General features: G+C 39.7%; 1 protein-coding gene across 4 annotated transcripts; it reads right to left on the bottom strand.

Annotated features, from left to right (window-relative positions):
* Positions 1-263: 263 nt before the first annotated feature.
* Positions 264-17,100, bottom strand: LOC135486168 (long-chain-fatty-acid--CoA ligase 1-like). 4 transcript variants are annotated; one of them, XM_064768788.1, is made up of 18 exons: positions 17,068-17,100; positions 12,127-12,284; positions 11,702-11,816; positions 10,662-10,729; positions 10,312-10,413; positions 9,888-9,987; positions 9,456-9,661; positions 8,924-9,046; positions 8,626-8,703; positions 8,268-8,402; positions 7,921-8,003; positions 7,556-7,706; positions 7,164-7,325; positions 6,789-6,905; positions 6,543-6,686; positions 6,096-6,200; positions 5,698-5,769; positions 264-5,473 (listed from the first exon to the last, which is right to left on the bottom strand). In XM_064768788.1, the coding sequence occupies exons 2-18, from the start codon at positions 12,271-12,273 to the stop codon at positions 5,333-5,335; spliced, it is 2,049 nt and encodes a 682-aa protein (XP_064624858.1). In that variant the 5' UTR covers positions 12,274-12,284; positions 17,068-17,100; the 3' UTR covers positions 264-5,332. The 4 variants fall into 4 exon arrangements, with proteins under 4 accessions (XP_064624858.1, XP_064624830.1, XP_064624847.1 ...); XM_064768760.1 differs by lacking the exon at positions 17,068-17,100 and adding an exon at positions 16,475-16,603; XM_064768777.1 differs by lacking the exon at positions 17,068-17,100 and adding an exon at positions 15,040-15,067.
* Positions 17,101-17,135: the final 35 nt, after the last annotated feature.

Genomic DNA, 17,135 nt, shown 5'->3' with positions numbered 1-17,135 from the left:
TCACTCCAATAAGCCCCGGCGACAAAATATCACTGTGCACGTTTCGCAGACGGAGCGTCCTCGTGATTGTGATATCAGCCGGAAAGAAGACACGGCGATCGGGAGAAAAGTGACACCTGACCAGACACCAAGACACACCAGAAAATGGGCAATGATACTTCTGTATATCCAAAGCGGCAAGGTGTACTTCTCCAATATCTTGGAACAAGCATGTGCACCCAACTGAAGGGGGCGGGGAAACAGACTGAAAAGTACAACACATCTAGCACATTTTTCTCTTTATTTACTGTATAATAAAATGTCTGGTGAATGAGTCAAAAGACACAAAATGAACGGGCCTACTTACAATAATATTATTAGTACATACTCAACCGATTGATGGGTGCCAAAGAAATGAATGCGTACATTGACTTGGCCCTCGGAGACTAGCCTTTCAAGACAGAAATTATATAGTATAGCTACTTTTCTTTCAATAAATACTCTTAATCCACATAATTAAGAGGATTGCTAGTTTTGTTTGTGTTCCCTTCTTTCTGTATGATGACTATTACATATTTCAAATCCGACTGACCCACCAGGACTGGATTTGATAACTGGATGGACCAACACTAGATACCAACAAAGCATTCATTAACAAAATGCCTAACTCCAATTTTATATTTGAATATTGTGCTAAAATAGACACTCTTTTGCCCATTCAACCACAATGGTTTGTTCAGTAGAGCTGTTAGTAATGAATTTTGCAGATGAATGGCTCTTGAAATGGCAAATATTTGTGGATCCAACAACATGAAGATGTGGCACGCAGATCGAGTCTGACCATTAAGCATTACATGTCTAAATGCGCTCTACAGAAAAGTTAATCCACACCTTTTTGAACTTAAAGCTGAGATCAGTGCAGAGAGGCAAGAACAAAAACAACACAACGGTGCCCTTGAAGCACCCTGCAAATAACATATTCATTAAATCTCACCCATTCATTAGCAGGGCGCTTAACTGAGAGTTGACCATAGCACCACCATTTTGTCTAGAATCTGAAATCCCAAAGCAATTCGAACTCCTTCAAAAGGAATTGAATGCCCATTTAAAACATGGGAGGCTGTTCTCTGGAACACGGAACAGACTCCGTGACCCCTGAAATTGGCACTCACTTCGTTTTGAATTGCTTCAGGATTTCAAGCTCTAGCCAAAATGGTGGTGCCTATGGTCAACTCTCAAATGCTGGACATGAAATCACCGATAAATAAACTGATATAGATCATTTCATTACAAGATAGAGACCAGTAACATGCACGGTACAATTAACTCAAATACATGTAGTTTAGTATTTAGAGACTTGATGCATAACCTTTCACACCTGGGGTACAATTTACCAAAAATATTTTCATATTCAATGTACGTGTAGCCTTAACGTCAGATTGTAATCAATTACTGTTTGAAATATTAGGCCAGTGTTGTGATATAATTGAGATGTTTGCAGTAACATCAGATAGGATGCAATTTCTTTCCCACCTGTCACATTGCTCTCATGAACATTGGTTTCACATTTTGTTCTCTAAACTTTTGGTAATTTCACTCCAAATGTGGAAAGCTTTCCTTCAGCACAACAATAAGCATTGAATACGTCTATACAGTGGATAATGCATTATAAAGCTGGACTACATTTCCATCCATTGGGCTTTGTCAAATAAACTCCCATGAGAAATACAATAATTCAGAACTTTATCAGTACACATGCAAAAACGTATTACTTTGAAGTAATATATTTTTGAAGTTAAAATCATGACTTGAGTGTCCTGCAGCAACAGAAAACTCGCACAATTTGTCACCTGGGCTGCAGGAGTGCCTATTTTGTGGGTGCCAAGGAACTACAGGGTGCATGCATGCCACGCCAGTTCATCGCTGTCACGATATAATCGCATGGTCAGAGAAATTAGTGGTTGATTAGTAAGGAAACATGGAATATTCGAAAATAGAATTTCATTTCATGGTGCAACAAGTTGATATACACGGAATCTGCTGGCGTAAAACTTGTTTACAAAACTGACACACCTGCGCCTGGGTTACTTCGTGTTTCATATCCGTTAAGATGGTGACTACCTTGGGCTGTGCCTATCTAAGGGACAAGCCCTCAGCAAATCAACTGTACAAGTCTGATCACACATCATCAATAGCTGCCTCATTTGATTACGACACTCAATAGTAGGATTCAAACTCGACGAATTATAGCATTACTAAAGGCTTTTTTACAGCAATAACAGAAGCATGTGTGTTGCCTATCATACAGTTTCACTTTTGCTTATTTGTACAAATTTTACAGCAACTTTGATACTTGTTGTAGAACCCAATCTTTTAATAGCCCCTCCCATAAATCATGATTTTTCATCGTGCAAGGCAGGATACACGTAGCTGTGCTACTGGAATGGCCATTTATACTGGTAAACAGAAAATAGATTAATAAATGCCGGTTTTAGCACATTGTCCTCAGCCCACCTTTGCCAGTTCATGGGTCAAAATATACAAAGCACCATGCTCTTAAAACAAAACACCAATCCTTCTGGCAATTTTGATTGGGAACTCTAGGGTGGGGCACACATCAAACTGCAAAATATTAGCTGGATTAAAGTCAAGCTTTTCAAGTAGCTAGGGCTGGGTAGTTCGAACCAGCAGTTTCACTACATTGATGTTAAATTGGTGTTATGTCCAAGGAGGTAAAGAAAGTACCAACACCACGTTAGTACTAACATCATTTTGAACAAAACAGGCCTCGATCTATAATTAGTGTTTATACAGAACAATTTAATAAATACAAGATACAATATTTCAGAATATACATGTGGAGTGGATGGCAATGGACAACAATCGTCAGTAATGTCAATCAAGACAATAAGTAATCTTTGTACAGTGTCCCAGGGTTTCCTACGGAGGAGGAGAAGGGGACTTCTCCCCCCCTCAAAAGATTTAGGCGGAATGTTCCCCTGGAAATCTGTGAGGATGAAAGTTTGTTTGTGACCTTAACACATATTTTCATCAAAATTGATGAAAAATTAGGGCATTTGGGAGCTGATAGGTGCAAACAAGCCCAGGAGACAAGAATCTCAGACCAAGAATACTTCCTAACTCATGTCCATCTAATTACCAACATGTTACTCTAAGAAAATATCACATTCTTTACCAATACCTATACCACTACCACTACCTGTGCTATAGTTTGTTACATGCAAAACAAACAAGCTGGACTGAAGTTGAACATATCTGTAACTTATTTACAATATTACAAGATTTTGGTCAATAGCGATTCTCTTCTATTTCTAATCTATACTAAACATATCCAAAAAAATTCACCGCCATATTATTTCATGGTTTTGTGCACTGCCAGTTCATCAAGCACTGTGTTTGGACAATCCTGTATCAAACAGTTATTTCAACTACGTATTCTTCTTAACAGTCATATATTCTCATGGCTATTTGTAAACGCGTAAATAAAAGTCACGCAAACATCAAATGTATCAGGGGAGGCCCCAAGACACAACAATGTTAGTGAAAGTAAACTTGTGTGCAAGTGCATAAATGTGTCTGTCTGTGGGAGGGGGGGGGGGGTCAATTAGGCTCATTAGGGGAGACCCCAAGAGGCCATTCACAAGGTTACCAAATCAGTGGTCCCACTTAAAGAACAAACTGATCATAAAAGAAGGAATGTGCAAGAATAAGTAAAAAAATATGAGGTAAATGCAATGTAGTGTCAAAACTTAGACTGCATTTGACCGATTGCCAATGTGACCCTCAAGCAAAAATAAAACCAATATTACAACTGTAGTCCAAGAAAATGCTTATCCTGTAGTGCTGCCACATCCCTGTTAGTGTTATTTGACAAAAGCAGAACAATATTTTAAGCAATACGGGTGGTGGCCGGTATAGGGGGGGGGGGGTGGTGATACTTTCTAAGTAATTGCATAATCACTACCAAATCAAAAGAACAAAATATCCTCTCGTGGCGTTCTACAAAGAACAGAACATTACGACTAATAATATATTGGCAAAACTAACTGGTGAATTTATAAAGCTCTACGTACAAACAAAATTTTTTATGAATTTCTATAAAATAAATACATTCTAGAATGACGTTAGCACAAGAAAGAAAGAATTATGCTTTTTTCACGGATTTTGGACTGCTTTAATATTGCATCTTTCCACGCGATTCGTTGATTAACACAAAAATTGATGTTTAAATTGAGATTCAATCTTTAAATCAAAAACTGACATGAAATCAGTGCAGCCTGGTCCAACAAGACAGAACACCACCGTCAGAACCTCTCCTAAAGTGCCTGTTTGTTATTGCAGTGATCCATGATATTTACAACAAGTACAAAACTTGTGGTCATTCCTTGGGCCTGGGATGATTATCAAGGCCAGCGATCGACAGGTTCCAAACAGAGAACAACTTTTTCATTGCACATCGCAGTGATAATTGCTGCAATAAAAATCGTATGTTTGCTGGGCACTAGTAACTGGTGTGACTCCAGGTAAGTGGCATCCATACATGTGCTGAACTTAAAGTTTTGATCATAGTATCATCTTTCAATGTTACATTAAATACATGCAAAAAAAAAGAACTTACAGTTACAACTCATTCGCCCTGCTGAACAGTGCCGAAGTGATGTTGGCATGGTCGTGAATTACCACCATCAAGAATACTGCAATGTGGAAGATAATGACAATGTTCTTTTCACAGACAGGTATAATTGAGGATTAATTTACTAGGGGGGTGCAGATTTTGATGCGAGAACGTGGTGATATCCGTCAGCAAAATGTCACCTCGTTCTCATATCACACTTTGAACCTCTCTACTTTAAACATGACGCCAGCAACATGCTAGGCCTGATTTCTGACTCCCCTTTTTACTGAAATTTTGAGTAACCAGCAAAATCACCTGTGGAGTGGAATGGAATTCCACAACCAGGAGAAGACCACGTTTTAAGCTTCCTTATCTCAGCCTAGTATCTCTTCAAAAACCTCTGTAATTACGACTACCTTTCAGATATATATGGACAGCATGAGTCACGAAAGGCATTCCTGATAATGACAGAATATGTCAGTCGCAGGCAAAGTATAAATTAAGAGGTCCAACAGTATCACACAGGCATCGAAATCTTTTCTATCAGGACAAGCCATTTTTTGTTCCAACCTGTACTAGTTCTTTACTTTCCTCATCAGAGAAAATCCCACACAGGGAAAATGCCCTTTTTTAACCATCGAAAAACCCCACTGTCTCTCTCCGCAAGTGTATTCAGTTTCCTTAACATCACAGAATGTACATGTCACTGACAGTGTCTTATAACGCTGCGACGGTGTACAGATTTTCCAATTGTTGTTTGAAGTATTTTAGAATTTCATTTCGTTTGCTCTTGAAGGTGGGTGTCATCAGGCCGTTCTCAACGCTGAAGAGTTCAGGATGTACATGGATGTTTTTCACCTGCAAAGACAAACCCATGTGTTATTAACTTAAAAACTGACCGATTCTAGTTTGTTGGGAAAGATCATGTGTAGTCAGGTTTTAGATAATGGTTTGCTATGTATTCTACAAGCTTGTACCAGACATTGGGAATACCACCCCACACATACATAAGAAGTTGTTAAGTTGATGAATTGACAAAAGTGTTCAGTATACTTTGTATTTTCAAATAGGCCTCTACTCACTTGTTCGAATGATTTTAAACCAGCCTTCTTCCCAATTGAGGTCATATCCTCCAGAATGGCTTTCTGGACCTCCTGCAATTACAACAATATTTATAGTTTAGAGACAAGTCAAAGGGTTCAAACACAAAATGAGAGTTGTAACAGATACAACGCTATTGTTCTTTTCTTTCTATTCAGATGATCTGGTGAGCATGCATGGTGGCTAGAGGTTTAATAGAGTGAAGGAATCCTCTCCATGAGGTTATTGGCCTGAATCTCTTGTTAGCCAAGTTCGAAAGTTAAGTTTTGTGTTAGCAGCTGTGGAGCTAAAGAGCTTTCGAGCAAGAAAACTATGAAAAAAATGAATATTGATGAAAAGGTAAGTCTATTGAGGCAATATACAAAATATTTATGCTAACCTCATTCTCGCAAAGCTGTTTGTAGCCTCCTTCTAATCCGAGCGTATTCTTTGCCCACTTCATCAGGTGGTCTGGGTCAGGAATCACAATACCAACAAGGAATGACTGGAAAAAGAAGAAAGGAATAAGGGAACAATTCAATGTTGGTTCAGTTCATAGCCAAGGGGCCACACCAACACTTTTTAATCCAGCCTCTGGTTCTTTGAAATACGGACAAAATGAAATTTGACTCAGCCACACACATTCTACTTGAGGTTGAGGAAAGCTTGAAAACCTGTGGCATCAGATGAGAGAGCCCCAAGGCATATGTTGAAAGGTGATATTATCCTGGCAGTTTTTTAGCCAGTAAGATCGTTCTAAACTCTTTGACATACATTACTTCACATTTTCATCTTTTTGTTATGCAGACGGTTGTTTTAGATACACTGTCATAATAATCATCCATACCTGTAAGCTATCACCATGCACAAACACCTGAGCTACTGGCATACTCCTCACATAGATTTGTTCAATTTTCTCCGGTGCAATATATTCGCCCTGTGACAATTTGAAGATATTTTTCTTTCGGTCAATGATCTTGAGAGTGCCATTCTGAAAATATACGAAGTTAAACATATTAATACAAGTGACCCAAGGTAAAATCCTGCAGATCACAATTCGAAGTATTAATTGCCAAGTGATTTCATTACTTACTGGTAACCACATGCCAATATCACCCGAATGTAACCAGCCATCTTCATCAAGAGTTTCTGCAGTCTTCTCCGGATCCTTCAGATACCCATTGAAAACACTTGGACCTTTGAAGCAAATCTGGAACAAAATGCGAGTCAAAGAATTATGAGATTGAATGATTCTTGCATGGTACTATGGTTGGATGTAGAGGCCGAGTGACTGTCTTCATGCAGGTAGAGGACTCCATCGCTAGCTACTGTCCACTTCAATGGGACCCGTTGTTTGCCCTGGCAGAGACACTAGGAACCTTCTTTTGCATTGGATTCAAAGGACGCATGGCCAATATGTAAACAAGTTTACAAACAGACTTGACCTTCAAACATTGAACAGACTTACCTCTCCCTTGTTGTCCTCTGCTTTGTATCCCATGTCGGGGACATCCTTCAGTTTGATCATGGTGCACGGTAGAGGTGGGCCAACATGGCCAGGTTCATTGTGGCTGATCACACTCAGGGTAGACACAGCAGCCGATTCAGTTTGGCCATAGCCCTCAAGGACCTGGAGAAGTATTGAGCAAAACACATCAATATATGTTCAACATGTTCATGATAGCAAGTAGGTGAAAAAATCAACAGCGACCCACAGCTTGCAGAAATTTACAATAGGCATTGCAACATCAAGTTTATCACTTTTTGAATACACGCTAATATATATTAGTTAAGAGCCCATCTGTTGATAAGTATCTAATTAGCAAAAGTTGGAGTAAAATTATATGGGGACCTACTTACCGGGCATCCAACAGCGCATCTGACAAAGGCGAGTACCTTGTCAGATATTGGTGCAGATCCTGTGCAGATGAACTTGAGGCGCCCACCAAGGACCATCTGGACTTTCTTGAAGACGATCTGGTCCCAAATGCTGTTGTTTCTCAAGATACCACTGAAGACAATAATCAGGCGAAATAAAATCAGCAATAAAATGAACTGTCTGGTTGAAGATTATGGTATGCGCGCCTGAAAAGTTTGATCTTGATGAGGATCAGACAGATATTAGTGATACTGATAGTCGTCTTTTTTTGATTTTGGTTTTGTAATGTGTGGCTACAGTTCCAAACCAAATGGATTGCATGAAACTTGACACTTGAGGAACCTACCTTGACAGCTCAGAAGTTTTACGATTGATAGCAACAGTGAACAAAATCTTCTTCAACAAGCTTGAACTCACTTGACCCATAACCTGAAAAAATAGTCTGAAGATTTGAAATTTCAAGTTTGCTGTTGTTTTTTAACACCGGGCTGCACTTGGGTTGCTTCTTGACGGACCGAAATACTGGTCTCATGCTGCAGTGCGGTACGATGCATGATGCAACGCATGTGGTTGATACCTCTTTGCCGCAAATGACGCTGCAGTGTGCGGTGAAACGAATAGACCTTCCTGTATCAAAGTGGTTAAACCTCAGAGCTCAACAGAACAATCAATGAATCATGAAATGAAACTGACCTGATCATAAAGTCTGTTTAGTAACCGTGGGACTGTTGGGAACATGGTTGGTCGGAGTTCTCGGATGTCATCAAGTAGCTTCTTTACATCGCCGCTGAAGAAGCCAACTTTGGCTCCATTCATGTACGTGTAGACCTGGATGAGAATACAAAAAAATTACAAACATTCATGTACATAAACTGATTCTTGAAGCATCTGTTCATGAATTAAATTGTTAAATTTATGACCCAGACAAATGATGGATTTTACGACCTTTAAATCATTCATATTCATAATTCCTCATCTAGGTACAGAGAAAGCAGGTGATATTTTACTCAAAATTAGCAATGGCTATGTAGCTGATGTGGTCAAAACTTACGTGGTTGATTCTTTCATACATATGGGCCAAGGGCAGATATGATATGATTATGTCCTCTGTGCCAACACCGAGAGGTGCCTGCAAGACATGACAAAGAGAAGACACATAATTGGCAGATCACAACATAAATTTGAGAGAAAGACTGGAAACAATCCAGAGAACTCTCATAAATAACTTACCTAACGTTCCTCACATATGATGAAAGTATTTGGTGTGGGTTTATTGATGCTGTACCAGCTATCTTAATCTTATGTTATAACTACATGTATGACAACAGAGAACATTGAATGTTACTCACGAGTGTCAAGTGGCAGCCCGATACTCCAGCGATGACATTTCTGTGGGTGATCATAGCCCCTTTTGGACTCCCTGTTGTCCCACTGGTATAGCATATCGTGCACAGATCATCAGGCTGGCTAGGCTGAAATTATATTTTGAACATGTCACAACGGCATAGAAAACATGCTATGGCAATATGTAACTGTTTGCCAAATGACAAGCAAAAAATTGAATTGGTTAGGAAAGAATTTGTGAAAATTGAATTGGCTTGGACTGCATTTTAAGTAAAGGCAGACAGAATACCCGGTTTTAATTTGCAAGTTACGCATGTGCGCTGTACTTCAGCTGGTCACTGGAGACGGCCATCTTTGGACAGAGGCAAAAATGCATTTTGCAAGCACCGTCTGGTTTAGCAAGACCTCTTTACCAACCTGTTTCTTAGACAGATCGTGCCTTACAAAATAAGGCAATGTCAACATGGACCACTGTGGACAACGATATGGTATCGCCTAAACAGTGATACATGTACATGTATTAAGCATTATATTTACCATTATTTCTTTTGGATGTTTCTTTCCGAGTTCCTCAAGATCAGAAAATGAGACAATTTCTATTCCAAGACTCTCTGCGCGTTTTCTGAGTTCCTGATCAGGTGTTTCGATTACAACAATCGTCTTCAGAATAGGTGTTGCTTCTATACGGTCGAGAAGAGCATTCACCTTGGTGACGTTATCACAAACGACAAGGCTCATATCGGCTGCAAAGGGACACGAGAGCACAGATTATTTTAAGAACAGGGAGGTCAACTGGTCGTTTGCGTACTGTTTATAAGGCATCCGTCTCACTCCAAGGGTTATGGTTCAAACCCTGATATGGTCACTGCTTCTCCCTTATAATGAGTTGAGCTCAAGTGAGCGCTGACTTAGCAGCAGCTCTTTTTGAGTTACAATGATAACAGACCTCTTTACAAAATGTAAGTTTACCTTGGTTGATGATGTATGTACAGGCATCTGGTCCCAGGGTGTCATACAGGGGCACAATGGCCATGGAATAGGAGTAGCATGCCAACTCAGTTACCACATACTAAAAGGGCAAATAATAACAAGCATTAGTTTTGAACATTGTGGCTGATACAAGGCTCTTAATGCCACAATTTGCCAAAAATCACGGGTACTTTTTGACTGGTCGACACATGACTGTCTGAAAAACATACATGACCGTCCAAAGACAGAATAACAGTTTAACCTAATTGCTGCGTTTGTTTGCCCTGGAAACCCCCATACATGACTGCACACACGGGTATTATATTAGATGCATAGGTTAACAACCCAATGGTTCTATTACAGAGTCTTTATCCACTCTACCTCAGCACCACAAAATTTCCTGATCAACGATGCAATCTCTTACCTCCACCCTGTTCTGCGAATAAATACCAACGAATGTGTTGTGGTTCGGCACAAGGCCCTTCTCCAGGAGACCTGCTCCTACATTGGCAGATTTTGAGAGCACCTAGAATTATATATAGATTTTGATAATAGAGCAGGGGTATGCGATCACAAGCTAACAGCCCTCTTTGCACCACATTGTTTAATCAATTTTTATTACTGGAAAAAAATGGATCTAAAGAACATACACAAAAATGAAATTGGATTTCAAGTTTAAGATAGATTTCAATTTTTCAAATGCTGTTAAGGATTCTGAGAATGCAAAAGGAGTAAAACAATCCTGGGACGACTTGTTTCACAAGTGTGACTTACATCATTATATGATATCCATCTGTATGGTCCCGTTCCTCCTTCTCTCCAGCCAAGGCATTCACCATTGTCTATAAAAAGAAAGTGAGAAACATCAATTCAGTGACCCACTGCCACAGTATTTACAAAACTAAACGAAGGTCAACACCTCAGCAGGCAGTATCGATGTATACACAGGACATCAAATACATTAAAACCTATAAATCTGATATCAAGATGTTGCACAAAGGTGATCAAACATTTTGTTGATCTCTATAATCTACATCTCCGGATATATGTCATATCAGACAGATTGGTAGGTACACTACAGTTATAACATAGATACTGTGGTATTTCATTTTTCATGATCAATATGATCGATGTATCACTCAGAAAAAAACTTTCACTTAAAATTAGCGCTTTTGAACATCGGTCAATTTTCAGTTGAAAGGGCTCTATATTTAAGTGTGGAATGTGGAATGTATCTATATGTTTGTACTGTAAGAAGATGTCACTGATGTTAAGCTGACATAATCCACATTAACAAACACATGTACAAGTAGTATAATCGACCGAAGAAACAGATGGGTTCCCCACTTTTTCACAAGCAACAAAATCAATGCACCACAGAGAGGAAAACCTTTTACTCAATTAGAGGTTGAGTCTAGGGCCAATGTAGCAATGTGTGGAGTGTATCTATATTTATGTACTGAAAAAAGATGTCACTGATGTGTTTCAACCCATCTGTTCCGTAGTCGACATTAACAGGCACAAGAAGTATGATAACGAGCACCATATGGGGTCCCCATCTTGATGACAGGGTAATTCCACTCAATAAAATTCATTAATAGACTTAATAAGATCATAATGAGGTGACTATTTAGTATTTTGGTGAGGGTCTGGAAATAAGTGTTTTACTTTTAATATTTGTAAAAAGTCCAATGAGAAAACTATCTGTTTTGTGTAATAAACTTATTCATGTCAGTTGCAATGCAAATCATCAAAAATCTGCTAAAGAAGACTCCTGACAGATGTCCACAAGCTCTTTACACTTTTTGACTTACTTGAGACTCGAGCTCCCCGCCTGAAAGCCTGGTAGATGGTTCCAACATCATCATAGGCCCGTTCCTTCAGTTCACCATCTGTGCACATAGTTGACATACGCGCCAAGTGGAGACCCTGTAAGAAAAACACTTGGGCATTTTAAGCAAATCTGTGAAAGAAGGTTTTTTAAGTTTTGAAAGTACCAGTTACTTGACGGGTTCATCTTTGTCTCCCGCACCCACTCCCATAACCATCTTTCTTTCACATGTAAATGCTTTCTTGCGCCTAATAACCAACTGCAACAGATATTCTGCTGGTTCCCTTTTCACCCCTCATGTTTCCTCTTAGCAGACAAAACAGTCTGTATTACTGTTATTTCTACATAAAACACAGCACAAAATGGGTGGCAGTGCGAATATGGTTGCAATTTGACTGAAACACTTACGGGAACCTCTTTTGACTGGTTATTGAGATCGACCAGTGGTCTGAATTTCTTTGGTCTGCTGATGAGATAGGCAGCAGTAGCAGTCGTAATGGCTCCGACTGCCACCGCCCCTAGGTGACCACCAAGATAGTGGACAAAATCAGACATGCTCTGGATAACTGCAAAGAGAAATATTTTCAAATATTATAAGGACTGCACTTGACAAATAATGCTGCTAACTAAGGCCAACCTGGGAGGGACATGTATTAAACCCAAGGAATGGGGAAATTCAAGCACTCTGCAAATTACCTTATGACTCGAGATTACCCAAGTAGACAGTATTGGTGAGGGAACGTGTCCAAGCAAGGACTGAGCCCAAACCCAACAACTCATTATTGACTGGCAGTCAACATGGTCAAGTCCGTTAACCATAAGACGACAGGGTTTGGACATAATACAATATAGATAGAGAAATCTATGGTGCTTGCAAAGATATGAAATTCACATAATTCAATGTTTCCGCAGTATTCAACAAGAATAGCACATCCTGATTCACTGTGTTGAAATTGTTTTGATGGTTGAAAGATTATAACTCCAGTCTCGGCGGGGATGACATACATATGTCGTAAGGCTTGGTTTGTTCGTAGCATCACTGACACTGAACATGTATCATCATCAACTTCTCCGATCCTAAGACCTCAGTAATCCAAAATCCTGATTCACACAATCAGGACAATCCAGGACAAAATGCTTCTTTGGTGTAATGTCTGTTACCATGGTGATAATAAGAAGTTTATCATGGCATGAGTAATGCGCAGAAGTCAGCAGCATGGAACTCAAAAACCCTCGAGTTGACAAAGTAAGTAAGTAGGGCAGGAGGACATATTTGGTCATATCATCATGCACCTAGGAGAGGGGCAGAACACAGGCCATTACTGTCACGACTGTCAGTCCTCAAACCAGAGTACCACCAGCCCAGCAATATCTCCTGCTGCTTCTAAACGACCCCACCTCAAGTACAGAAGGGTTGTCAAAATCGATCAACAGACACCTTTTCTCCACTGTGATGTACTTACGTCTATCAACATGTGTGTTCATCTTGGTAAAATGGTCAATCAGGCAATGGATTTGTATAGCCTTGGCTGTTATTGCGTACTACAAACCCAAACCTCTGTCCACAGAAAGATATGCCATCTATGCACAATACAGTACAAAGTCTACTGAATGACAAGTGGTGCGATAGTGACGGCAGTTGGTAACTTTGATACTATTGGACTATATCCAATGGATTGTTTTGACTAGCATTGTTTAAATTCATTCATAATCGTATTTGTAATGCTATCATGGTGATAGCATGTAATAGGCCTACTGATGTCGTTTTAAGACTTGATAATGATGATTGTACAAATGGCCACATTTCTCTATTACAGTGCGGATGTACTATCCTGAAAGTGAAATACTAATGTAGGCCATGGTTTTCTAAACGCGTTCATAAAAACAATATATTAATACACTTCATTTCCTGGTGTCATTATGTTGACTAATTTCAACTCAGACTGAATAGTGGGGAATGAATGACCTGACCCACTAGACATTACCCATTGATATGATCGAGATTCCAGGATGGGCCCAAAAATTCTGTCAAGATTTGAGACGGACACTTTTTTTCTTCAGTGGATTCAAGACAAGCAGTGGATTGTGTTGGGATAATTTCTCATCAAGAATCAGGACAGGGCGACAGGACCTTTTTTGTTCCAGACGTTGGGACAGGTACACCCTTTTCCGTCTTCAGTACTACATGTATATTATGATCCTTCTTTTATTAAGAAAGTTTTTGTTCTTCAAAAACCCAATTTTTTTGCTAATTGTTTTACTTTACTAAAAGATGTATGCGACCAGAAAGCATCGATTCCTTAAATGGAGGCAAGGTTGCTCTTTATCTGCTTGTCGCCAGAAGCTAGTATCCTAATAGACAAACCGTAGACAGAAAAGCTGATTTTACCATCCTCATTTTTGGGAAACACGAGGCCAGACGCGCATAGTTTCACTTAATAGGCCATATGCTGCATTGGGATGTCCATTGTCATGGTTTTCTAGCATCAATAATTCATATCAGAACGTTTTATTCTGCTCTTAGCGATCAGCACATGCTGTCATGACAACAGACAACCCCAGGCGTAACCGCAACATATGTGCTTTGAAAAACAACTTTCATCCCTTCATTTCAAAACTGCCTTCAAGCTGTTTTGACCATCCTAGATATTAAGGCCCTGAGCCGAGGGGACTTCCAAGGAAGGATGGTACCAAAAACGTAAGCCAACGGCTGTCATGCCTGTTACATGTGTTATGTATTGTAAATGAGTTACATATTGGATGGTATACAGTACCATTTTTAAAAATTACCAAAGCTTGAAATAATGTGCCACATAGGTTTCTTTCAAAATTGAAAGCGACAGGCCTACATCAGATTGTAGAACATAAACCTTATCTATTGGCTATTTTCTCAAAACAGAGAAAATGCATAGAGGTCATTCTGGCTGCACATCGCGTTCAACTTATACTGTCAAGAGAAGGAGAAAAAAACAAACAGCAAATTTCACCCAACAGACGTCAAGGTGAAAGAATCTACATACCCCTGCTACTGCAGTCAATCAATCCAACAAAGTCTGTACTGCTACTGCTAGACAGACTATTAATTGGGGATTAAAAATTGACAGAGGGCAATTTTCAGCACCCATCTCAATTTGAATACACACATCTGTCCCTACAATCGTCTATATTAAATCTACCTAGGGAGGATGATAAAAATGGAAAACATAACGACGACAACCACCATGACCTGGCCATGTTGTTCAGTTGTATGGGTTTGACAGAAGATGCATAGCCATCATGGACTCCCACCATTAAATACAATATCATATGCAACACACTTACATAACTCCCACATCTCGTTGAATGCAAAAAAATTTCAATTTTGAAAATATCAGAACACCACTTCCCTGGCAGCTCGTCAACACTGAGTGCTACAGCACTAGGAAACTATTGATAGACGAAAGCATGGTCTGATGCAGTCTTCCAATATTGATTCCTGTGAGTGAGTCATGGGCATTAGGTCTATAACGAAAGCATGAACGCATATTGGAGTTTGCTGCGCAGAAGTTAGGCAAGTCGTTCTATCTGTCAGTATCAGAATGTTTAGGGAGTCCTAACTAGGTGAATAATGAGAATGAATATTGAATAGGTACAAACTGTGGCTGCAGGTGCATGCTGCCCCATGATTAATATACAGGACAGATGCATCAGAAAAAGAAAAGCTCGCCTTTATAATTATTTTAAGTATTGTCCATCAGTACACCAATGTTAGAATTTTTTCACATCAATGTACATGTATGGGAGAAGACACATTCTGAAATTTATTCATCTATTCATTTATCTGACCTTTCTACACATGAAGTATTAAATGTCAAGCAATGCACTATAAAATAATCAAAAATTAGGGCAAGGCACTGAAAAGCTTCCCCACCTTTTTGATATGCAGTGCTCTGCCAACTTGAGGTACTACCTCCCAATCCATTGGCATTGTTTTCACTACCTGATTTTTGTATTAAGTGAAGGATTCTTAATTTGGACTCTCTCAATCAAGCATTTCAGGACTCGAGGGAAGTCAGACTTCTCTTCTGGTTAACTACAAAAAGAGGGGTACGCACTTCCGTGTCCATGGTGCCGGCAGTGAGCAGCTTAAATTCTCACCCCCCTTTCCGCGGGATGAGAAGTATTTATCTGTCTGGCGACAGTCTGTTGCAAAATGGCACTCCGGAACTTCACTCCCGGAAATGACGGAACGGTTTGTCCATAACTGACTGAGCAGCTAACAGAGCCAGCCAGCAAATGATGTAAATCATGAATGATGGTGTGTGCAAGGCAGTGTCACTGTTTTCTTACAATGAAGGGATCTCCTTGACCTTTTGTCAACTACCAAACAGTCAGTAGAGCAGATGCAAGTGACTCATGGCCTGCAAACGGCAACGTGTTGACGGCAAAAAACATTAAACAACGTCAACAGTGACAACACGCCTACATTCACTGCATGGCAGTTACACAACTAGTCCAAAGTAACGTGACCATCAACGAGTCAGGCAGCAATATTCGAGACACAAGCATCTGCACAAACAACTAAGAACAGTATTACACACTTCCTCACGAACCATTATGCAGTCGATCCACTACGACATGACGAATGCATGCTTCCATGCATGGAATGCATGTTGTTGTGCACAGACCGTGACGAAAGCACCGTCGGCCAAAATACCATCGCTATTTTGCTTCATTTGGTGAAGTTACAACATTTTCATAAGTTTTGGATACTTACAGTAATCGTAACTTTGATATGCACGGTTCATAGGTCACTCTGGGTGTTTTAATGCACAGAAATCTGTGTTTATTTCGACCCGAAAGTCGGTGTTGTCATTAAAATTCGGATGACGCTTTCGACTCACAAAACCACCGATAGAGGGCGGATATATCATGGGCAGAAGGTCTAAAATATAGCTCCTAAATATCTTTGCTATTTCTGGCTTATAGCCTGAACTTCTGCATCCAGTATCTTAAAGGTCCATATACCCATAAAGCTTAGGTTGATCCTACTGTGATACAGATTTGCACCTTGTTGTGCGATTTCTACTGGTGCCTTTGATGATACGCAGGTTTCCGAGGCCCGAGACAAGCAATACAGGAATTGCAGCTCCGCAGATCGAGACTTCTATCCAGACCAAGGTTCCATATATCATAGATACATGTTGTAGATCTTTGATACTATCATATGCTATAGGCATACAGTTAGGAGCCAGGACCTACATGACTATATCTGGATCTGCTAATTGACATCAATTAAGCCTCCATAAGATAGAACATAGCTCTACCACTTGAAATGCTAAATGACCCAACTCATGTCAAATTACCCACCTTGATTTTTAGATAAATACTCGTGAATGCAGGCACTCCAGTTATTCCCTCATCAAAACATCACAACA

This window comes from Lineus longissimus, chromosome 1, assembly GCF_910592395.1.
Source record: "Lineus longissimus chromosome 1, tnLinLong1.2, whole genome shotgun sequence".
Classification (NCBI taxonomy): Eukaryota; Metazoa; Nemertea; class Pilidiophora; order Heteronemertea; family Lineidae; genus Lineus; species Lineus longissimus.
Note: the sequence above shows the minus strand (reverse complement) of the source record. Positions and strands in the feature narration are given on the sequence as shown.